At 35.8% G+C, this 25,416-nt stretch overlaps 1 protein-coding gene and 1 non-coding gene across 2 annotated transcripts; one reads left to right on the forward strand and one right to left on the reverse strand.

Moving 5' to 3' along the window:
- The first annotated feature begins 11,101 nt into the window (after window positions 1-11,101).
- Window positions 11,102-11,878, forward strand: LOC116126611 (NAC domain-containing protein 101-like). The gene has a single exon (XM_031412291.1). The coding sequence runs from the start codon at window positions 11,102-11,104 to the stop codon at window positions 11,876-11,878; it is 777 nt and encodes a 258-aa protein (XP_031268151.1).
- A 7,068-nt stretch (window positions 11,879-18,946) lies between these two features.
- LOC116126626 lies at window positions 18,947-19,053 on the reverse strand. The gene has a single exon (XR_004127510.1). It is a non-coding gene; the product is annotated as a small nucleolar RNA R71 (small nucleolar RNA).
- Window positions 19,054-25,416: the final 6,363 nt, after the last annotated feature.

A 25,416-nucleotide genomic window follows, 5' to 3' on the forward strand; every position in this document is an offset into this window, starting at 1 on the left:
TCTTGCTGAGGCACGAGAAAGGTTGTAAGACAGGCTAACCTATTTATAGGCGGAATCCATTGAACTAGTCTTGAGAGTTTTCCCAAATAAAAAATGATAACGGAGACTTGGCAAGTCTTCAGTGGCTATCTTTTTTAAAATTTGCACTATATGAGTCATTCTTTAACTACCAAATATGATTGCCAATTAAGTAAAATTTTTTCTTCATTGCTTACATAAAAACATTTTAATGTATGGTGGTGGTCTCCTCTTTAATATCCACTATATCAGCCAGCTAATGTATTATTAACCATTTTCTTGTTTTAAATATCATTTGACTAAAGCAACATGACCTAGAGTAGTGAGTGAAGTTCACAGTGTTGACCTTTGTTGATAATAGAAAACCTCTACACTTCATACTCTCTCTTTATTGGATATATAACATGTTCATAGATTAATCTATGCATAGAGTTGTTATTATTTGAAGAAAGTTAAGAGTTTTTCTTGTGATTTTTTATTTTTATTTAGGTGAATATTTGCTTGAATGGTATTTGGCTACATGGTACCCTATTGAATAATATATTTACTTTCTATTTTTAAACCAAGGACAAAGGTAGAGCGTTGTCATGCTAGTTGTTTGCTTGATCGACCATTCAGAAAAAAAATATTATATGCATAAAAATTTTTTTCTAACCCAATTCGTCTTTTTAATAACCAATAAAAGATTCAGAATTTATATGTTGCATGTGGTTGTGGTGTAGATCATAAACAAAATGACACAATAACCAGTAACATAGCGACGTGTTTCTTGACAATTCGCCCAATCAAAATCACAAGATCCATTTAGTTGAACCTTGTTGTTTTAGGAAAATAAAATGCCTTGACCAGGTGATTGTTTGATATATCTATGAGTAGGAGATGAGGTTGTCTTTGAAAGGAAAACAAAATAGGGTGCAAAAACAGAGAGTATCAAAGAGGAAGAAGAGAATGTGTTTACTGTATTAATCCTTAATCAGTAAAGTAGAGATTACAACTTTTATATTAAGCTGTTGTACTAACTGATTTAACAGTAGTCAGTTACACAAGAAATGGCAGCGTATTAGGCAATATAAGATTTTGACTTTTACTTTATAGTCAACATGCTCCCTCAAATGTGACTGCATAAAATTTCAACACTGCATTAAACTTCAACAACTTTTCTTCAACAACTTTTCTTCCACACTTTAGCATCTTTGCTTCCATCCTTCTGTACTTCAATATGCTCCCTCAAACATAACTGCAGAAAACCTTCAACTGCACTGCATAAAGCTTCAACAACACAACTGCAAAATAAAGCTTAATAACACAACTGCAAAATAAGCTTCAACAACATAACTGCAGAAAATCTTCAACAGCATTGCATAAAGCTACAACAGCACAGCACTGCATAAGATTTACAATAGCACAACATTGCATAAACTTCAACAGCACAACACTGCATAAGATTTACATCACACAGCACTGCATAAAACTTCAACAGCACAGCACTGCATAAGATTTACATCAACACAACACTGCATAAAACTTCAACAGCACAACACTGCATACAACTTTCTTCCATCCTTCTTGTACTTCAATATGCTCCCTCAATTGTAACTGCATACAAAAAAAAAAAAAAAAAAAAAAAAAAAATCTTCCTAGCTGCAGTCTTTACCAAGTATAGTGACATTCAACTTTCCCCTTAGATCAGTGATTGACCAACTGATAAAGCCTTTGTGAGAACATCAGCTATTTGTAACTTAGAAGGAACATATTGAATGACCACCTTTTTGGCTAAAACTTGATCCGTAATGTAATGAGTGTCAATTTCAATGTGTTTAGTCCTGGCATGAAACATAGGATTAGATGCAAGAGCTCCAACACTGACAATTGACCAACTAATTAAGCCTTTGTGAGAACATCAGTTATTTGTAACTTAGAAAGAACATATTGAATGGCCACCTGTTTGGTTAAAACTTGCTCCGTAATGTAATGAGCATCAATTTCAATGTGTTTAGTCCTGGCGTGAAACACAAGATTAGATGAGCTCCAGCACTAACATTATCACACCAAATGACTGGGGTAGTGTGAAGAACCAAGCCTAATTCAGTAAACAAACTCTCCAATCTAGCTACGTCTGTTGTTGTGTGAACTAGGGTTCTATATTCAGCTTTAGTGGAGGAAAGAGCAACAACTTTCTATTTTTTAGAACTCCATTGAATCAAATTTGGTCATAGATAAACACAATAACTACTAGTTGATCTCCGATATTCAAGATTTCCACCCCAATTAGCATCAGCATAGAATTCAATATGTAATGCCTTTGCTGGTTTGAAAAATAAGCCATAGTGGATAATAGCTTTAATATACCGTAGCACCCTCTTGTAAGCTTGCCAATGGAGTTCAGTAGGGGCTTGTAAAAATTGACTCAGCTTATTCACAGTGAAAATTAGATCAGGTCTTGCAAGGGTTAAATATTGTAATGCACCAATCGTACTCCTGTATAAACTAGGATTATGAAATAGTTCACTATCGATTGAACTCAATTTTATCCCAACATTCATGGTAGTAGAGGAACCATGTGCTTCCATCATCTTGGTTTTAATAAGAAGATCAGCAGCATAATTGGACTGCTTTAGATGAAGACTAGCAGATGTCCTAATTGCTTCCAAACCGAGAAAGTATTTAAGTGACCCAAGGGTCTTTAAAGCAAAGTCATTGTTTAGATCTTTCATCAACTGAGTGATAAAGATTGCATCTGAACCAATGATTAGTATGTCGTCAACATATACAAGTACATAGGTAAAACCTGAAGCTTGCTGAAGAGTGAAGGGACTTGAGTCTGAAACAGAGTTTTGGAACCCTTTTTGCTGAAGAGCAGTTTTTAACTTTTCAAACCATGCTTTAGGAGCCTGCTTAAGACCATGTAAGGCCTTATTTAACTTACAAACAACCTTTGGAAAGGATTGATCTTCAAAGCCTGGAGACTACTACATAAAGACATTTTTTGTTAGTACCCCATTTAAAAATGCATTATTGATGTCAATCTGTTGAATATCCCAGCCATTTGTAACTGCAATGGTTAGAATAATTTGTATAGTTGATGGTTTGATCACTGGACTAAATGTCTCAAAGTAATCAAGGCTAGGGGTTTGTTGGAAACCCTTGGCAACCAATCTAGCTTTGTACTTTTGAAGAGAACTATCAGCATTGAATTTTGCATGAAACACCATTTATTTCCCACAACATTCATATTTGGAGATGAGGGTACAAGAGTCCAAGTATTGTTGTGAATAAGAGCATCAAACTCGCTTTGCATAGCAGCCTTTCAATTGCTATTACTAAGTGCATCAGAAACTGACTTGGGTTCTGGTTTAGGAGCTTCAGACCCATCAACTAAGTAAGCTAGATGAATGTCATCTAGATTGGGAGTTACCAACTGTAACCGACTGCTAAGTGTATCAGAAACTGACTTGAATTTTGGTTCAGGAGCTTTAAACCCATTAAGTGTATCAGAAACTGACTTAAGTTTTTGTTCAGGAGCAGCAGACCCATCAACTAAGTAAGCAAGACGAATATAATCTTGATTAGAAGTTGCCAACTATAATCAAGTAGCTGATTTAGCTCTTGTAACCATGAGATGCCTGTTTGTAGATGTTGGAGCAACATGAGAAACAACAAAAGATGCATAGGATTTGTCAAGAGTTGAATTATCCAAAACATTTGTATTGATTGGGAACTGATCATGTGAACTGTTGTGATTCAAAACACCTACTATATCAGGGAATTGAGAAGCAATAAGATCAACCACAAGTTGACAAGTTGACAGAGATAAGGTCTCAATGTTTATAGGTTGATTTGGACATGGTGAGATGGATGTGTAGTTAGGTGAAAAAGATTTATGTTTAGTGTCAGTATTTGGAGTGGTAATGGGAGAAAGAATACTGGTTTGATTATCTAAGAATTGAACATGAGTTTTGGTACAAGAAGAGGTAGTTGTTGTGTTAGGAAATTGGGAAGATGTGAGATCAACTATAAGTTGACAAGGTTGTAAAGATGATGTTGTAGTGTTTGTTGTAGTATTTGGGTTAGTGGTATAGGGAAAATTTTGTTGAATGGTATCAGTGGATACCATATGGTTAGGAGAAGAATTCTTACCATTTGTTGCATGAGCTATGCAGTACTTGTCCATGGAGCAAGGGATAGTAGGTGAAGCTATGCCAGTTGATGGTTGAAGAGAATTGGAAGTAACCACAGGAGGAAAAAATGAAACTGTTGTGGTTTGAGTGTCTAGAGTGCATGACTGAGTTTGAGGTGAAGAGCTTAGAGTAGTGAGGGCAAAGGGAAACTCAAATTTGTTAAATCGAACATTAGGAGTAATGACAATCTGTCCATCTGATTTTAAACACTTATACCCTTTTGTGGATTAGGCTGTAGCCTACAAAAGTACACTTGACCATATGGAAATCAAACTTGTGCTTGTTAAAGCTCCTAAGGTAAGGAAAACAAGAACATCCAAAAACTCTTAAGCTATCATAAACAAGAACTTGATGAAATAATGCTTGATAGGGTGAAATGTTATGAAGTGTGGCAGTAGGCATTCTGTTTATGAGATAAACAGCTATCTCAAAACCAAGCCACCAAAATGTCAAGGGTGGTGTGCTGTCATAGGCACCTAGAATTAAAACCTAAAAAACACATGTAGTAGTGTGAGTCAGAATCATTCCCACGAAGAGTGTCTAGCAAATTCTCAAATGCTTGTGAGGATATTCACCTGCAAGGCCATGAAAAGTGGGCAAGAGATGTAGTAGTCCAGATTTCAATTCAAAAGTAGTAGCAGCATCTAAAATAGGAAACGTTATGCATAAAGGTGCTTGATTCAAATTAGGGGCAGCAAGCTCTTTCAAAGTTTGATTTCCAGCCATGACGTCCTCCTTTTCTAAATTAGAATTGCTAGCAAATTGGGAATCAAAACCCAAATTGCTTTCCTCAGAATTTTTCCGAGCTTCCTTCCTTAACCTGCACAAAGTGCTTTCTAATTCTGGGTCGAATGTTAAATCACCAAGATGAGAGGACTTGGTCATACAACAAAAAACCTCATAAAAGAATTAGAAAGTAATGAAAACTAACTAGAAAATAAAAAAAATAAATTTTTTTTTTTATGACCAAAAACACAAAACTGGCCAAAAACCCTATCAAACGTTGTTTTTTGGCCTCAAAAGGGTGGGGCTAGTGAATCCTAGTCTTCCTTAGAATTTCATTTTCTTCAAAACGGGTACTCGTACCACTCCTAATTCCACCAAAAATCCTGTCGTGAATAGTACTGCCAAATTTTTTATATTTTTTTTTCTGGAAAAAAAAAGAAAAAAGAAAAATAACAAGAACAAAATAAGAATCACAAGAAGCACAAAAATCAACTAGAATCACTCCCCAGCAACGACGCCAAAATCTGGTCTACTGTCGTAGGCACCCATAATTAAAACCTAAAAAACACATGTAGTAGTGTGAGTCAGGATCATTCCCACGGAGAGTGTCTAGCCAAATTTAATGTTATGTGAACTAGTATGGGGGGGTTTTGAGTTAAACAGGAACAATTTCGGGAAAACAACAATTCCAATTAATCAATCAATCAAAATAACAAACCTTGGTCTAAGTCAACATCCACCATCGAAATCTTTCAACTGATCATCAATACAAAAATAAATAAATTAATACCTTGAATATTCATTGTTGGAACTATTTTCCTATCTCTTCTTAGTTGTAATTAATTAAGAAACAAGCAATCTAATTAACCTTACTACTAAACAACCCTAGACAAGCGCTAAAGATTTAATCTAGTGGCAGCCTNAAAACCTTCAACAGAAGTGCAAGGAGCTGGACCCCAGACATCACTATGTATTAACTCTAAAGGGGCAGTAGCATGAGACTGTGAAGTGGGAAAACTGTTCTGATGCAATTTGCCTAATTGGCAAGCATCACAAAAGGTAAGGCTAGAACTAGATGAGGTGTTTAAATTGGAGGGAAATTTGATATGTAGGTTTGATAAAACTTGTTGCTGGATTTTGGAATTCGGGTGTCCTAACCGTTTATGCCATAGACTATAATCAGAGTGATGAGTGTTGGCCATTAGACAAGACATGTTATTAGTATGTGGAAGAGCAGTATATGAATGATCAGATGTAGCCATGTCATTTGTATATAAATTAGCAGTATGCGAATGAGCAGATGTCGTAAAAACATTCTTATTTATAGAAGCATCAGAATTTGAACACATGGAAATATCATGAGCAGAATCTTATGAACAACCAGATGCAGTAGTATTATTAGAAATCATAGTGCTATCATCCTTAGTTTTATTATCAATAGAAGGTATACATTGAGAACAATTGGTGACACATGACTCACTCAATACAGGTTGATAACAGTCTTCATTATTCAACACAACAGATGAAACATTAAAAGAACTTTCAGGACAGCTATTTGACTCTAAGGAACTTATTTTCGTATTATAGTTCGTGAAAAGATTCTGAGAATCAGAATAGACTGGTTTGATATTGGCAACAGAGGTGACAGAGGCTAGTTGAGAAGAAATTTGACTGTTGGTCATGGAAGGGCTGGAGATAATCTGAATAGGAAGTGAATTCAGCTGGTACAAGCCACCTTTAAGGTCCCCTTGCAGCAGCATGGCTCCTGTGGACTTGTCCTTTACAAAACAACAATTAGCATCAAATTCAACTATCACATTGTTATCTTTGGTAAACTTGGATATGCTTAACAGATTTTTTGTGATTTTAGGGACACAAAGAATATTTTTGAGATGCAAACATTTAGAGTGCAGATTACTAGGAATAAAAGTATGACCTGTATGAGAGATGTTAAGGTACTCACCACTCCCAACCTGAAGTTGATCACTTCCATTGTAGTTCTTACTAATATGCAGGTGATTCAAGTCTGAAGTGACATGATCAGTAGCCCCAGAGTCCATATACCACACTGGATCTGTTGGGGTTAGTGATGTTGCAAGAGTGAACTGCTGATTCTACTGTGTGGGAATTGTTGCTGCTGTGTTGGTATGTTGTACAGACAGTGTGCCAACAGAATTTGAGTAAGTTGAAGATCCAGCAGATGCAAAATGAGCTTGACTTGAACCAGTAGGTTGTTGGCTAGGAACTCCAAGAGCAGAGGTGTTGATAGCACTAGAAGAAGGGTGAACAACAGTCTGAGCTCTATACGGTATATTGTGTGCTTGTTGTGTACCAGTTGACTGATTGTAAACACCACTAGGACCATTAAACTGACCAGAACCATTGCCATTAACAGGAACAAAGCCGTTAAAGGGCATTTGAACTCCACTAGAACCATTGAAGTTAGCGGAACTAGGATAAGAAAAATGAGTTCCACCATTATTATTAAAAGGAACTAAACCAGTGTAAGAATCTTCATAGTGAGAAGCTGCATTACCAAAAGAGGGTTTTATTGCTCCAGTATAAGCAGAATTATACCGATGATAACATTGTCCTGCTGAGTGGCCTCCCTTATTACATAACTGACAAATCAGTCTTCCTCCTCTAGTATTCCTACCCCTTCCTCGACCATAGGTCATTCCAAATACAGGAGGTCTGTTATGAGGAACAGGTTGGTTGTATGATTGAGAAGGCATGATAAGAGGTTGAGGATAGTGTGGGTTACCTAAAGATATCAGAGAGGGTGCAGTATTATAGGTAGAACCAAAAGTTTTGGCAGACTGTTGTTGATTCACTAACTCAGCTTGGAGAGGCAAATTTGAGCTATTATTTGAGTTACCAGTAGAGGCTATATTAGCAGAACAATTGTAGAGATCAACCGAGTTGAATTTTTCAAGACGAATCTCATACTTTTGAAGCAAAAACTGTGCTTCTTGTAGTGACACAGAGTCAAATTTTGACTCAATTCTGGAGGTCAAATTCACTACAACAGGATCAAACTCTGGTCCAAGACCATCAATTACATACTGTAATAAGTCCTCATCAACTATAACAAGTCCACTTGCAGACAAACTTTCAGCAATCTCTCGCATTTTCTTAACATAGTCACCTATACTTAGATTGCCTTTTTGTGTTGTTTGGAGCAAATTCTTAAGATGCAGAGCTCTTGCTTTGGAGTTAGTAACGAATTCATTTTCTAGAGCTAACCAAATTTCAGTAGAACTTCTACACTTTGAAACATTACCAAACATGCTCTCTGAAATTGACGCCAAGAGCCAACTAACCAAGAACTTGTCAGTTCTCTTCCACATTATATAAGCAGGATTTAGTTTCTCATCAACAGAGACATTACTGACTTTAACAGTACTCCCTATTTGACCTAAGTCATGTTCAATCTGAGAATCAGAAATTAATAGAGGGGAAGGACAAGGAACTCTACCGAGAAGGTGATCTTCAAGCTCGTGTGAGCCAACGGTAGATAGGACTTGAGAACTCCAAAAACGATAGTTATTTTGCGTGAGCTTTGGACTGATTACCTGCAAACTTAATACTGGAGTTGATGTAGTTTGATTAGTTGATTGCTTCAACATTTCGTTAGAATTGTTGAGTGAATGAGAGGTGTTTGCCATTGACGCAAGTCAAGGGCTCTGATACCATGAAAGTAAACACAAAAACAGAGCAGAAAGTGCAGAGTATCGCAGAGAAAGAAAAATGTGAATGTACTGTTTTCGTTATTAAAGAGTAAAGTTGAGAGGACAGCTTTATATTAAGATGCTGCACAAACTGATTTCACAGTAATCAGTTTTTACAAGAAACGGCAGCGTATTGTCTTTTCACTTTTATAGTCAACAATAACAATTAGCCTAATCCCCCACATTTGAGAAATTAGCTAAAACACCCTAACCACAAAAAAGTTTAAAAGTTAACAAAATACCCCCAACCACCCAAGACTATTGTCGACCACCAGTGTTAGTCGTCGTAATGGTGCATGACCGACGGGATCTAGCTGGTTGTGCATCGATAAGAGCTTTTCTAATGACCAGATTTGACATTTCTATGGCCATTTCATGGCCATAGATCTGACCATTTTCCGATCATGGATTTGTGATTCATGGCCATTTTCGACTTTGTCAGCGCACATCCTACCATATACGATCAGTTGTGTGTCATTCCGTCGATTGCCAACAACGGCCGGCAGTGGTGGCTAACTATTGGCAGTGGCTTGAGGTGCGTGGGGGTGATTTTGCTATAAATTAAAGTTTTATATGGTTAGAATGTTTTAGCAAAATTTCAAATGTAGGGGCTCAAAAAAAATGATTCAAAAAATAATAATAAAAATACTATTATATTAATATTTGAAAAGGAGGGCAATTTAGTAATCTATATAACATACCCACCCATTTATCCTCTAAAACAAACATATTATTCACCAATTTATTTGAATCAATCAAACACATTTTCTAAACATTCCCAGTAATTTTCGAAGTGATTTTTCTTTCTGTTAATATGATATACCTATATAATAAAACATTATATAATCCAAACAGCCCCTTATAGCTAAGTGCATAACTCATTATTTTAAAAAAAAAAAAAATTCTCATATAATATCGAGGTTTGACGAAAGATTTATTATCTTCTTCATATATTAATTTTGTGGTTGAAAAAACAAATTAGCTCAGTCTAACAAAATTCCTACCNGTTTGGTTCATTATTCTGATAGTTTTTAGAATAATATTTTGAAAAAAGTTAAATTGGGTGGGTATTACGATGTAGAATTTGAAAATTAACAAAAATATTCCCTATGTTTATTTATTTACTAAACATCCCTATAATAAAATATTAAAAGTTAACAAAAACACCCCCAACCCACCCATTAAATACGGACAGCTGGCCACCACCGCCGGAGAGTGACCGGAGTCGCCATATCGGTGCATGACCAACTGGATCTTGCCGGTCGTGCGCTGATATGACCTTTTCCCAAACTATGTACCAAATGGATGTATTTTTTCTATTATTTTCTGTTTAAGAATAGCTTAAAATTGTTACATTGAAGTAATTCTTTTTTGCAATTTATTATTATTATTTTGGTTCAGAATATCAATGGTTTTGTTGGACTGGTAGAGAGAAGCGTGGTTTAGCACATGTTCGATGAAATGTCTCGAGGAAATTGAAATGCACCCACTGATTTGAAATACAACTTTGTGTGGCAGTTTGCCAGTGAAGTGGATCACAATATGGCCAAGGCTTTTAACACCTAATATCCTTTCTCAGATCATCAGGAAGCAGAAAAATCCACTAACAGCTCTCAGAATTTCAATGAAGCCCTAGAGAGATAGCCCAGTTATCGACAAAATGGTCCGGTTTATGCTACAATATTGGCATTCTTGCAAGTTCGAATCGAATCATGGAAATGAAACAAGTTATTAATCAGATAGAAAGAGGATTCTTGTGAGTCTAAGGATAAAGTTTTCGCCACTTCTATACAGACTTATGCAAGAGCTGGGTTGTTGAATGAGGCTGTTTCGCTTTTTAAGAACCTTTCAAAATTCAATTGTGTGAGTTGGACAGTCTTTTAATACCCTTTTGACTTTTGAGGGTAACGGTGAACAGTCATCCATAGGATCCGTTGATATTTCTTGGAGTCTCGTCCATTTACGATGAATGATCATTCATAAAATATAGACGAACGTTCATAATTGTTGGATGACCATTCCTTCACTGAATACCTGTGTTATGTCTTACGTGATCATGTTTGAATCAAATGCTAAATAGATCAGTGCAAAATTTCGGTATCAACGTTCGGTGTCCGTAGCATTTTTGCTTTCTTTAATTCCTAATGAATTGCCGCGGGTTTCTAACATTCCTAAATTTTTAATTACTTGGGTTACAAGAAACCAAACTAGAAGCTGTTTTAGCTTATTTAGGAGACCCCCTTCACTAATAAACCAAAACTCATCCCTCACCCATATAGGAAATTCCCTTCACATATAAAAAAGGCTGACGCCTTAAACCAATCGTATTTCTCTTTTTCTTCTTCTCCCTTCAACGTTCAACACACACTGCTCAAATCAAGCTCTTCACTTCTTTCGTTAACATTCTCTCTCTTCATATTTGATTTCACCACAACAAGAAGAAAAACTATGGAAGTAGTTGAGTTCTCTCGTCCCGTTGGCTATGTCTTCGATCCTACAGACTGCGAATTAGTGGGTTTCTATCTTTCCAAAAAGAAAGCAAACCAACTCATTCCTGGCATTGATTATTTCATTCCAGAATATAATCTGTATGGTTCTAAAGAACCTTGGCAGATTTGGAATTTCTTTAAACCGCGGCTTGGAGAGGAACGTGATGATCAAGATTTATATTTCTTTACCAAATTGAAGAAAAAGACTTTGAAAGGTTCAAGAATCGATCGTAGTGTTGGCACAGGGACATGGAAAGGAGAAGATGGTAGTACAGAAATTGTATACAACAATCAGAGAATTGGGTCTAAAAAGAGATTTCGGTACGAAAACAAAGACTCCAATCAACACGGAGGATGGATCATGCACGAGTATAGTTTGGATTCGTCTTTGCTGCTTCCGGATCAACATAACGATTACGTGGTCTGCCGTATAAGAAAGAACCAACTAGCCCTGAAGAAGAACAATAGAAGAAAGTGTCAAGAAGTGGATTCTGAAAAGAAGAAGAAGAATAAGGTTCAAGAAGTGGATTCTGAACCACTACCACTCGCAACACTACCGGCTAGGAGTACAACCACAACCACCACCACCACCACCACCACCATGGTGCAACAACCATTACAACTTGAAGATGAGACAGAGCTTTATAGTGATGAATATGCTTTCGCTATTCGCCAATATCAGTATGAAGACCAACAGAATTATTCTCTATACTCCACCGTTAATAATTTGTATTGAAGATGAAGATCCTCACTCAACTCAGAAACTTCTTTATTGTAATTTTTTTTTTTTTTTTTTTTTTTGAGGGCATTAAATCGGATGTATTTTATATGTTAGTTTCTTGAATTTTCATTCGTTTTCTTGTTTATTTAACAGTTTTAACTATTTTTAAGTTCTACTAAAAAATCAATTAAATTATAAGAACCGTAATTCCTACAGGCTGCAGCAACACAATTTCGACCATGAATATTTAACAAATATACAATTGGTGAAATATAATTTGTAATCCTAAGAAATAATTATAAAGTTATATCGAAGGCATGATGGAATAAGAAAATCATTAAATACGTATATAATATTGTTGACGCTTGATTTTGGACGCTAACGACTCGCACGTGAGAAGCACTAAACGGACTTAGGAATCACACGTGATGGATCCATAAGATTTGAATATGGAGTTGAGATTATATATGTTGCAGAAAACGTAAATAATAGGCTAACAAGAGGGGTTTTTATAGTGGTTCGGATGCTCAAACAAGCGACTCTTACATCCACTGTTATTTTATTGATCTCTGACTATTTCTATGATATTGTCATACAAAGATGAAGAAATACAGTATTTACAGAGAGAAAGAATTGAGCTCTTATCTATGGTTAACTCTCATATGCCCAGCTTCCTCTTCGGGAAGAGAAGTACCAATTTATACACCTAAACACTCAATGTAATGAGTGTTTTACAAGTTGCCTTGACACATGGAAGGCTTTTGTCCATTCATCTCTTTGAAATGAGATAAAGTTAGTGTGAATATCTTTGAGAAGATATGGGCTTGGCAGCACATTTATTAGGCTGACATTAGCGTGACTTTTGAGGCATAACAAATATTTACTCCAAGCTGTATGTCAAAAATTATTTTATTAATTAACTCTGAAACGCAAAACTCTATCTTGTAATGTGTTTAAGTTGAAGAGCTTAGGGCTTGATTCTGTTGATGTTTGGGTGCTTTTTAAAAAAAAAAATTGGCGAAAAGTTTTATTTGAGCTTTGGATATAAATGTTGGAATGTGAACACTTTTTGGTAATTGATAAAGAAAAGGCAAATAAGAAGAAAAAAGAATTTAAGTTTTAAACAAATTTCTAGTTTAGGAATTTGTAATTAAGAATAATTGTTTTCCTTTTCTATCGTGGGATGTATTAAGAAAGAGGAATTGGTTTAGATCTTTAGTTAAGCTAAAATAGGAAAATGATTTAAATTATAAAAGTTCTATTAGGAACAGGAATTTGAATCCTAGTAGAATAAGAATATCATATTTTACCTATAAATAGAGAAGTTAGAACCAATTTAAGGTTATGAGAGAGTGAATAAGAGAAAGAGAGAATGTGAGGATACAAGGGGTTTTGATGTAAGGGTACTACAGGTATCGAGTAAATACCAAGGGGTATTAAACACTATAGGAACGGGATGTCTGCCTAAGTAAAGGTACTAAATTGGTGGTTTGATGAACACTTGTATCGTACTCATAGAATTATAGTGGATCTCTCTCATCAGTGGATATATGTTAACTATGTCAAACCACATAAAATATCGTATGCCTTTTTGTGATTATTATTGTTGTTCTTTATTTTTATGTTTTTTTTCTCCTCTGATTTTCAACATGGTATCATAGCAAATTCAGATTTCTAACAATAAATTCTTAGCTTGCTTGTATGATAATAATTTTTTGTTTAGTTTAAATATTTGATACAATTTCAATCTCTTTCTCTGAAGAATAATACTATACCAACAACTCTCTCTCACAACCCTGACGTCGTAGCTCGCAATTGATCAGTTTATAACGGGTCTCACATGGGTCCCGCATAGATCCCACTAATTAATTGTGAGTTGTCAAGTCAGGATTGTGAAAGAAAATTTATGAGAAAGGGTTGTTAGTGTAATATTATTCCTCTCTGAATAGTTTCTTGTTGTTTCTTGTATGATAATAAGAACCAACAAATAACAATGACTCTAAATTAAATCTAACCAATAAATATAGACAACTTACAAAACTAGAGGTATTTCAAAGTACCAAATAGGCACTATTAGAAAGTTCTATGCACCGAAGCCAAGCTTCGAGGACAAGACCTGGTGTCAGTGAAATGACAATACCCCAAAGCTGTCATCATCTAGGTAATGGTATTCTTCTGATAATAATGGTTTGCTTACAACTAAGTCATAAAATTTATGTAAAATAATTACTTTGTCCTTTGTTTTTTATCTGGTTGTAGAATTCAGTTGTAAGCATAACATTGCTCTTTCTCTAGAAACCACTAATAATTCCAACATGCTGATGTCATCTATAACGTTGGCGTATGGACGAGCAAAATCTAGCGCCATTTGCGTTGGAAAAGCCTACCTCTAATGAGGACTAACTCAACCAGAACAATTAGGGTCCGTTTGGTTCATTATTCTGATAATTTTTAGAATAATATTTTGAAAAAAGTTAAATTGGGCAGGTATTACGATGTAGGATTTGGAAATTAATAAAAATACTCCCTATGTTTGTTTATTTACTAAACACCCCTATAATAAAATATTAAAAGTTAACAAAAGCACCCTCGACCTACCCATTAAATACGAACAGCTGGCCACCACCGCCAGAGGGTTGCTAGGGTGTTTTTGCAATTTTTAAAAAAAATATTTAGGGGTGTTTAATTAAATTAACAAATTTAGGAGAGTTTAAAAAAAAAAATTGAATAATATAGAATAATATTTTGAGAATAAGTCAATTTTACTGTTTAACTTTATTGGGAATACTAATAATAATATTCCCAAGAGTGTAACAAACGGAGCCTTAAATTTATCAATGGTAACATAGCGCCGACGTCGAGGTAAAACGTATACGGACATCCGATGCCAGCGTTGCGCCTATGTAGGTTGAATTCTTTGAAGCAATATTCCAACGCCAACCCTTATGGTTGTTTATGATCCTAAGGAAGGGTATGTATATGTAATATATATGGTATTTGATTTGGTATGTATATGTAATATATATGGTATTTGATTTGGTATGTATATGTAATATATATGGTATCTGATTTGGTATGAGTACGTTCATTTAGTTGATTTTACACATTCGGATAATTTGATTCTTAGCTTAGAATGTTGGTTTGTTTTAACGTTTTAATGCAAAATTGTCCTCGCCATTTACTAAATTAAGGTGGTGTCTACTTTGATGTCCATGGCTACAGCTTCTTTTTAAGAGTTCTTTTTTGCTTGATAACTGATAGTATACATCTATTATAATAAACAATGCTAATCTTAAACAACGTAAAGTTTATTTTTTTATTGGGTTTAAGAAACACTAATGGAGGAATCATGTTGATTGCATTAATATTGTGCAAAAGAAAGTTACTGCATGCTGTTGCAGCTGAATTTTGCTAACTTGCTATCATGTTGATCAGCTTCATCAGCCTCAAGACAATAATGAAGCTTTGAACAACATGGCATCATGTCGATTGCATTAACATGGCCCATTAGTTAACTAGTGAAGAAGAATTAAGTGTGGAAACCACCACTAGGTGACCCAGTGGTCAACTAAAACTCTTGAGTGTATTACTTAAAAGGTTTGAGTTTGATCCACTTGGGTTGTTAATAAGGGTGGCCATTGAGGGGGTTTGTCCGACTATCAACTTCAAAGCTCCAGGGGATTAGCTGAGGCGCGTGCAAGTTGACTCAGAGAGAATTATGTGTGAAAAGCCCATAATTGTGAGCACATTGAGTAAATGTATGGCGAATGGTGCTGTTGCACTGTGCTTACTAGAGTACAAGAATAAGACTTCAATCATGAACAAGCTAGACCAGAATTTGTTTCTAAAGCTTATATATATCAACATCTAATTTAAATCTTAAGAAAATAATTACAGCTTGATTATATTAGTTCCCATTTTTCTTCTAATTGTTGCCTCTTGGTTAACATTTATTCTGCTGTGAATTTGGACTTTTATGATTGCATGATGTTTTGTAAATCCTTTACCTTCAATTTGGTCATTGTGCTTGAGGAGTTGAACGATTCATTGATTATCTTTGTTTCTATGTCTTGCTTGAAATCTGTCATCTGTTGCAGAATGACTAGAGTAGTGTGAAAAACCAAGCCTAATTTAGTAAACAAACTCTCCAACCTAGCTACCTCTGTTGCCGTATGAACTAGGGTTCTATATTCAGCTTTAGTGGAGGAAAGAGCAACAACTTTCTGTTTTTTAGAACTCCATTGAATCAAATTTGGTCATAGATAAACACAATAACCACTGGTTGATCTCCGATATTCAAGATTTCCACCCCAATCAGCATCAGCATAGCATTCAATATGTAATGCCTTTGCTGGTTTGAAAAAAAAGCCATAATGGATAGTAGCTTTAATATATTGTAGCACCCTCTTGTAAGCTTGCTAGTGGAGTTCAGTGGGGGCTTGTAAAAATTGACTCAGCTTATTCACAGTGAAAATTAGATCAGGTCTTGCAAGGGTCAAATATTATAATGCACCAATCGTACTCCTGTATAAACTAGGATTATGAAATAGTTCACTATCGGTTGAACTCAATTTTATCCCAACATTCATTGGAGTAGAGAAAGCATGTGTTTCCATCATCTTGGTTTTAATAAGAAGATCAGTAGCATATTTGGACTGCTTCAGATGAAGACTAGCAAATGTCCTAGTTGCTTCCAAACCGAGAAAGTATTTGAGTGACCCAAGGGTCTTTAAAGCAAAGTCATTGTTGAGATCTTTCATCAACTAAGTGATAAAGATTGCATCTGAACCAATGATTAGTATGTCGTCAACATATACAAGTATATAGGTAAAACTTGAAGCTTGCTGAAGAATGAAGGGACTTGAGTCTGAAACAGAGTTTTGGAACCTTTTTTGTTGAAGAGCAGTTTTCAACTTTTCAAATCATTCTTTAGGAGCCTGCTTAAGACCATATAAGGCCTTATTTAACTTACAAATAGCCTTTGGAAAGGGTTGATCTTCAAAGCCTGGAGACTACTGCATAAAGACATTTTTTGTTAGTACCCCATTTAAAAATGTATTATTGATGTCAATCTATTGAATATCCCAGCCATTTGTAACTGCAATGGTTAGAATAATTTGTATAGTTGATGGTTTGATCACTGGACTAAATGTCTCAAAGTAATCAAGGCTAGGGGTTTGTTGGAAACCCTTGGCAACCAATCTAGCTTTGTACTTCTGAAGAGAACTATCAGCATTGAATTTTGTGCGAAACACCCATTTATTTCCCACAACATTCATATCTGGAGATGAGGGTACAAGAGTCCAAGTATTGTTGTGAATAAGAGCATCAAACTCGCTTTGCATGGCAGCCTTCCAATTGCTACTACTAAGTGCATCAGAAACTGACTTGGGTTCTGGTTCAGGAGCTTCAGACCCATCAACTAAGTAAGCTAGATGAATATCATCTAGATTGGGAGTTACCAATTGTAACCGACTGCTAAGTGTATTAGAAACTGACTTGAATTTCGGTTTAGGAGCTTCAAACCCATCAAGTGTATCAGAAACTGACTTAAGTTTTTGTTCAGGAACAGCAGACCCATCAACTAAGTAAGCAAAATGAATATCATCTTGATTAGCAGTTGCCAATTATAATCGAGTAGCTGATTTAGCTCTTGTAACCATGAGATGCCTGTTTGTAGATGTTGGAGCAGCATGAGAAATAACAAAAGATGCATAGGATTTGTCAAGAGTTGAATTATCCAAAACATCTGTACTGACTGGGAACTGATCATGTGAACTGTTATGATTCAAAACACCTACTATATCTGGGAATTGAGAAGCAGTAAGATCAACCACAAGCTGACAAGGTGACAGAGATAAGGTCTCAATGTTTATAGGTTGATTTGGACATGGTGAGATGGATGTGTGGTTAGGTGAAAAAGATTTGTGTTTAGTGTCAGTATTTGGAGTGGTAATGGGAGAAGAATACTGGTTTGATTATCTAAGAATTGAACATGAGTTTTGGTACAAGAAGAGGTAGTTGTTGTGTTAGGAAATTGGGAAGATGTGAGATCAACTATAAGTTAACAAGGTTGTAAAGATGAGGTTGTAGTATTTGGGTTAGTGGTATAGGGAAAATTTTGTTGAATGGTATCAGTGGATACCATATGGTTAGGAGAAGAATTCTTACCATTTGTTGCATGAGCTATGCAGTACTTCTCCATGGAGTAAGGGACAGTAGGTGAAGCTATGCCAGCTGATGGTTGAAGAGAATTGGAAGTAACCATAGGAGGAAAAAATGAAACTGTTGTGGTTTGAGTGTCTAGAGTGCATGACTGAGTTTGAGGTGAAGAGCTTGAAGTAGTGAGGGCAAAGGGAAACTCAAACTCGTTAAATCGAACATTAGGAGTAATAACAATCTGTCCATCTGATTTTAAACACTTATACGCTTTATGGATTTGGCTGTAGCCTACAAAAGTACACTTGACCGTATGGAAATCAAACTTGTGCTTGTTAAAGCTCTAGGTAAGGAAAACAAGAACATCCAAAAACTCTTAAGCTATCATAAACAGAAACTTGATGAAATAATGCTTGATAGGGTGAAATGTTATGAAGTGTGGCAGTAGGCATTCTGTTTATGAGATAAACAACTGTCTCAAAAGCAAGCCACCAAAATGTCAAGGGTGGTGTGCTGTCGTAGGCACCCAGAATTAAAACCTAAAAAACACATGTAGTAGTGTGAGTCAGGATCATTCCCACGGAGAGTGTCTAGCCGAATTTAATGTTATGTGAACCAGTATGAGGGGGGTTTTGAGTTAAACAGAAACAATTTTGGGAAAACAACAATTCAAATTAATCAATCAATCAAAATAACAAACCTTGGTCTAAGTCAACAGCCNACATTGCAAATTTCTTGGAGATTTGCGATACTTTCAAGTCTAACGGAGTGTTAGATGATGCAATTAGATTGAGACTATTCCCATTTTCATTGAAGGATAAAGCTAAGGGATGGTTACTGGCACTACCAACAGGAATAATCACCACATGGACTAATTTAGCACAGAAGTTCCTGACTAAGTTCTTTCCTCCAGCAAAGTCGGCAAAGTTGAGAAATGACATCACGTCATTCATTCAAGAAGAATCATAATCCTTGTATGAAACTTGGGAGAGATACAAAGGGTTATTGAGAAGGTGTCCACATCATGAGTTGCCAGTTTGGATACAAGTCCAAACATTTTATAATGGATTAACGGTGAATGTGCAAACTATGATGGATGCAGCCTTGGGGGGAGCATTACAAAATAAGACTCCGGAGGAAGCTCACGAGTTGCTTCAGGTTCTAGCAAGCAACAACTATCAAAGACCTAATGAGAGGGTGCAACCGAAGAAATCTATGGGTCTGCATGAAGTTGATGCATATACAGCCATTTTAGCCCAACTGACAGCACTTTAGAAACAGTTGGGAAGTATGCAGGTAAATTCCATAAATCCAAACAACTCGATTGCTCCAACTTGAAAACAGTAGAAAAATTTAGTGCTTAGCTGCCAGTCCTCGTGGGAACGATACTCACTCATCACTCTATTACTTGAGCGACTAGTATACTTGCTACATTTTTGCATGTTGTAGTTACAATGCATCACTCGCTAATCTGATGATAGGGGCAGCTTGCACATAATTTCTTAAAACGTTCCCAGTATTCGTGTAGGGACTCTCCATTGTGCTGCCTTATACCACAAATTTCTTTCCGAATATTGGCCACCCTCGAAGCTGGGAAATATTTCTCCAAAAACAATCTTTTTATCTCGTTCCATGTGGTTATAGTCCCGGAGGATAAATAATCGAGCCAATCCTTAGCCGAGTCCTTCAAAGAAAACGGAAAGGCTCTTAATTTAATTTGTACCTCGGTCACCCCCATAGGTTTCATACTCGTGCACACCACATGAAGCTCCTTTAAATGCTAGTGAGGATCTTCACCTGCAGGGCCATGAAAAGTGGGCAAGAGATGTATTAGTCCAGATTTCAATTCAAAAGTAATAGCAACATCTAAAACAGGAAACGTTATGCATAAAGGTGCTTGATTCAAATTAGGGGCAGCAAGCTCTTTCAAAGTTCGATTTCCAGCTATGACGTCCGCCTCTTCTAAATCAGAATTGCTAGCAAATTGGGAATCAAAAACCAAATTGCTTTCCTCAGAATTTTTCTGAGCTTCCTTCCTTAACCTGCACAAAGTGCTTTCTAATTCTGGGTCGAATGTTAAATCACCAAGATGAGAGGACTTGGTCATACAACAAAAAACCTCATAAAAGAATTAGAAAGTAATGAAAACTAACTAGAAATTAAAAAAAATAAATTTTTTTTTTTATTTTTTTTTTTTAATGACCAAAAACACAAAACTAGCCAAAAACCCTATCAAACGTTGTTTTTTGGCCTCGAGAGGGTGGGGCTAGTGAATCCTAGCCTTCCTTAGAATTTCATTTCTTCGAAACGGGTACTCACACCACTCCTAATTCCACCAAAAATCCTACCGTGAACTTACTGCCAAATTTTTTATATATATTTTTTTGGAAAATAAAAAAAGAAAAAGAAAAATAACAAGAACAAAATAAGAACCAGAAGCAACAAAATCAACTAGAATCACTCCCTGGCAACGGCGCCAAAATCTGGTGTGCTGTCGTAGGCACCCATAATTAAAACCTAAAAAACACATGTAGTAGTGTGAGTCAGGATCATTCCCACAGAGAGTGTCTAGCCAAATTTATTGTTATGTGAACCAGTATGGGGGGGTTTTGAGTTAAACAGAAACAATTTCGGGAAAACAACAATTCCAATTAATCAATCAATCAAAATAACAAACCTTGGTCTAAGTCAACATCCACAATCGGAATCTTTCAACTGATCATCGATACAAAAATAAATAAATTCATACCCTGAATATTCACCGTTGGAACTATTTTCCTATCTCTCCTTAGTTGTAATTAATTAAGAAACAAGCAATCTAATTAACCTTACTACTAAACAACCCTAGACAAGCGCTAAATATTTAATCTAGTGGCAGCCTTAAGACCTAGAGAGATCGATGAAGCTAAACAACACAAACTCAAGCAGTTGCAATTAATTTAGTTGAATGTTCTTCTTAAGACTTAATAATTCCTGACGCAACAAATTCTTAAACCCTAATTGCTTCACAAAGTTAAAGGGATCAAACAATTACGGATTTGATATCTAACTTAGCAGTAGATTGCAACAAATAATATACTAGTAGGCCTCCTAGTAATTAAACGCAACAATCATTAAAATGTGCATAGAAGCACATCTAATGCTCAAACATAAATTGAACAATTAAAGAAAAAAAACCAGATTGATCTCATAGTTTATTGATTCTGATGTCTTGTTTCCTTCAACCAAGTTATAAAAATTAGCCACTCATGGCCATCACAAAAATTCAAAGGAAAATGAAAATCCACCAGAGACAGAAGAGAGAGGCGTGTGTGTTATCCTATAATCCCTAATCTGATCTCCCTTTAAAAATATCTAATTCGAATTCTAATTCTACTCAATCTAAATCTCCTAAAAATATGGTAAAATCCCAAAATAACCTTTATCCTAATCTGAGTAATTGAAAATAAAATAAAGTCTTAATAAAAAATAGGAAAGTGGTGTTTCCAGCTGTAATTTGCATGCAATAGGTCTTCAAATCTTCCAATAATAAACTACCTATTTGAATTTCATGACAAGGCAGAATGTTCTAGAACGTCGGCAGTGCAGGTACGTCAATTTTAAGCCTGATTACAACCTTGATGCAGCGAGTATCTCTCCAAACTCAAAACATGAAAGTAGTATATCTCTTTCTTAGGGTTCCACAGCATTTTGGATCATCTCAATCGGAGCTCAGATGAAAGAGTTAAGCCCAGATTACAAAACATGTCAAAACTGTCTAAATTCACTTAATTAGTTCCGTTTTGCAATTAACGCCTCTATTTGCATCCTAAATCAAAATAGAATAATAATGAGTATATTTAGGCAGAAAATAAGTATAAAAGACTAGACATTAAGGGGGGGTATATATGACATTTTGCATTCTCATTAAAGGGCATAGATGCATGAACAAGGAATATAAGACCTGACTTTACAATATGTCTATGCTTTCTTTCACTCCTCCCATTTTGTTGATGAACATATGCACATGAGTATCTAACTTGAATATCTTTTTCAGTCAAGTATGGAAGAAGAGCCTTATATTTACCTCCTTGGTCAGATTGCAAGCTTTTGATTTTACAATCAAATTGTCTTTTAGCAAGATGATGAAATTTGATAAAAACTGACCTTACTTCAGCTTTGGTTTTGAGAGGGAATAGCCATTTAAACCTACTATAGTCATCTAGGAACTGAATATAGTATGTAAAACCTTCAATTGAAGTGCAAAGGGCTGGACCCCAAACATCACTATGTATTAATTCTGAAGGGGCAGTGGTATGAGACTATGAAATGGGAAAACTGTTTTGGTGCAATTTTCCTAATTGGCAAGCATCAAAAAAGGTAAGATTAGAACTAGATGATGTGTTTAAGTTGGAGGGAAATTTGATATGTAGGTATGATAAAATTTGTTGCTGGATTTTAGAATTTGGATGTCCTAACTGTTTGTGCCATAGACCATAATGTGATGGGTGTTGGCAATTAAACAAGACATGTCATTTGTATGTGAATGAGCAGTATGTGAATGAGCAGATGTAGTAAAAACATTCTCATTCATAGAAACATCAGAATTTAAATAGGATGAAATAACATTAGTAGAAGCTTCTGAACAATCAGATGAAGGAAATGCAGTAATACTATTAAAAATCATAAAGCTATCATCCTTAGTTTTATTATCAGTAGAAGAGATACATTGAGAACCATTGGTGACACAGAACTCACTCTAGACAGGTTGATAACAACTTTCATTATTCAACACAACAGATGAAACATTAGATGGACCTTTAAGGCAACTATTTGACCCTAAGGAACTAATTGTCTTATTACAGCACATGGAATGATTTTGAGAATCACAGCAGACTGTTTTGATGTTGGTAATAGAGTTAATAGAGACTAGTTGAGAAGAAATTTGATTTTTGGTCACAAAGGGGCTGGAGGAGGTCTAAATGGGGAGAGAATTCAGCTAGTACAAGCCACCTTTAAGGTCCCTTTGCAGCAACATTGCTCATGTGGATTTGTCCTTTACAATACAACAATTAGCATCAAATTCAACTATCACATTGTTATCTTTGGTAAACTTGAAGATGCTTAACAAGTTTTTTTGTGATTTTAGGAACACAAAGAATATTTTTAAGATGCAAGCATTTAGAGTGCATGTTACTAGGAATAAAGGTATGACCTGTATGAGAAATGTTGAGATACTTAGCACTCCCAACCTGAAGTTGATCTCCTCTATTGTAATTCTTACTGATATGTAGGTGGTTCAAATTTGCAATGACATGATCAGTAGCCCCGTAGTCCATATACTACATTAGATCAGTTGGGGTTAGTGATTTTGCAAGAGTGTACTGTTGATTCTGTTGTGTGGGGACTGTTGCTGTTGTATTGTTATGATGTAAAGATGGCATGCCAACAGGATGTGAGTAAGTTGAAGATGCAAAATGAGCTTGACTTGATGGTGTGCTGTCGCAGGCAACCAAAATTAAAACCTAAAAACACATGGTAGTAGTGTGAGTAAGGATTGTTCCCACGGAGAGTGTCTAGTCGAGTTTTATGTTACGTGAACAAGGCTTGGGTTGGGGGGGGGGGGGGGGGGGGGGGGGGGGGGGGGGGGGGGGTGTTTGAGTAAAACAGAAACAATTTCAGGAAAAACAATTCAAATTAATCAATCAAGATAACAAACATTGGTCTAAGTCAACATCCACCATCAGAATTTTACAACTGATCATCGATGCAAGTATATATCAATTCATACTTTGAGTATTCACCGTTAGAACTATTTTCCTATCTCTCCTTAGTTGTAGTTAATTAGAAAACAAGCGATCTAATTAATCTTACTACTAAACAACCCTTGACAAGCGCTAAAGGTTTAATCTAGTAGCAACCTAAAGGGCTAGAGAAATCGATGAAGCTGAACAATACAAACACAAGCGGTTGTATTTAATTTAGTTGAATGTTCTTCTTAAGATTTAATAATTCTTGACGCAGGAAATTCTTAAACCTTAATTACTCACAAGTTAGAGGGATCAAACAATTACGGATTTGATATGTAACTTAGCAGTAGATTGCAACAAATAATAAACTAGTAGGCCTCCTAGTAATTAAATGAAACAATCATGAAAATAGGCATAGAAGAACATCCAATACTCAAAACATATATTGAACACTAAAAAAAAAACAGATTAGATCTCACAGTTTTATTGATTCCAAGGCCTTCGTTTCCTTCGACCAAGTTATAAAAGTTTTAGCTGCTCATGGCCATAATCAAAACTCAAAAGAGAAATTGCAGAAGAGAAGAAGGAGAGGCATTTGTCTCTCCCAATCTGATCTTCCCTTTAAAAATATCCAATTCAAATCTTTTTTTCCTACTAAATCTCCTAAAAATATTCTAATATCCTCAAATAACATTTATCCTAATCTGATTAATTGAAAATTAAATAAAGTCCTAATATAAAATAGGAAAGTGGTGTTCCAACTATAACTTGTGTGCAATAGGTCTTCAAAACTTCCAATAATAAACTGCCTATTTGACTTGCATGACAAGGCGGAATGTTCCAGAATATCAGCAGTGCAGGTGCGTCAACTTCAAGCCTGATTACAACCTTGGTTCAGCGAGTATCTCTCCAAATTCAAAACATAAAAGTTGTAGATTTCTTTCTTATGGTTCCACAGTATTTTGAATCATCTCAATCGGAGCTCGGATGAGAGAGTTATGCCCAGAGTACAAAGCGATGTCGAAACTATCTGAATTCACCTAATTAGTTTTGTTTTGCATTTAACGCCTCCATTTGCATCCTAAATCAAAATAGAATAATAATGAGTACATTTAGCCAACAAATAAGTATAAAAGACTAGACATTAAGGGGAGTTAAATATGACATTTTGCATTCTCATCACTTGAACCAGTAGGTTGCTGGCTAGGAACTCCAAATGTAGAAGTGTTGACAGCACTAGGAGAAAGATGGATACTAGTTTGAGCCCCATATTGTGTATTGTGTGCTTGCTAAGCACCAGTTGATTGATTGTAAACACCACCTGCACCATTGAAATGAGCAAGACCATTTCCATTAAAAGGGACAGAACCATTATAAGACATTTGAACTCCACCAGAACCATTGAAGTTAGCAGGACCAGACATTTGAGCTCCACTAGAACCATTGAAGTTAGCAAGACCAATATAAGAAAATTGAGCTCCCCCATTACTATTGAAAGGAACAGAACCACTATAAGAGTCTTCATAGTAAGATGGTACATTACCAAAAGAAGGTTGTATTGCTCCAGTATAAGCAGAATTATATTGGTGATAACATTGTCCTTCTGAGTGTCCTCCCTTATTGCATAATTGACAAATCAACTTTCCTCTTCCAGTATTCCTACCC

This window comes from Pistacia vera, unplaced genomic scaffold (assembly GCF_008641045.1).
Source record: "Pistacia vera cultivar Batoury unplaced genomic scaffold, PisVer_v2 Contig181, whole genome shotgun sequence".
NCBI classification, from domain to species: domain Eukaryota; kingdom Viridiplantae; phylum Streptophyta; class Magnoliopsida; order Sapindales; family Anacardiaceae; genus Pistacia; species Pistacia vera.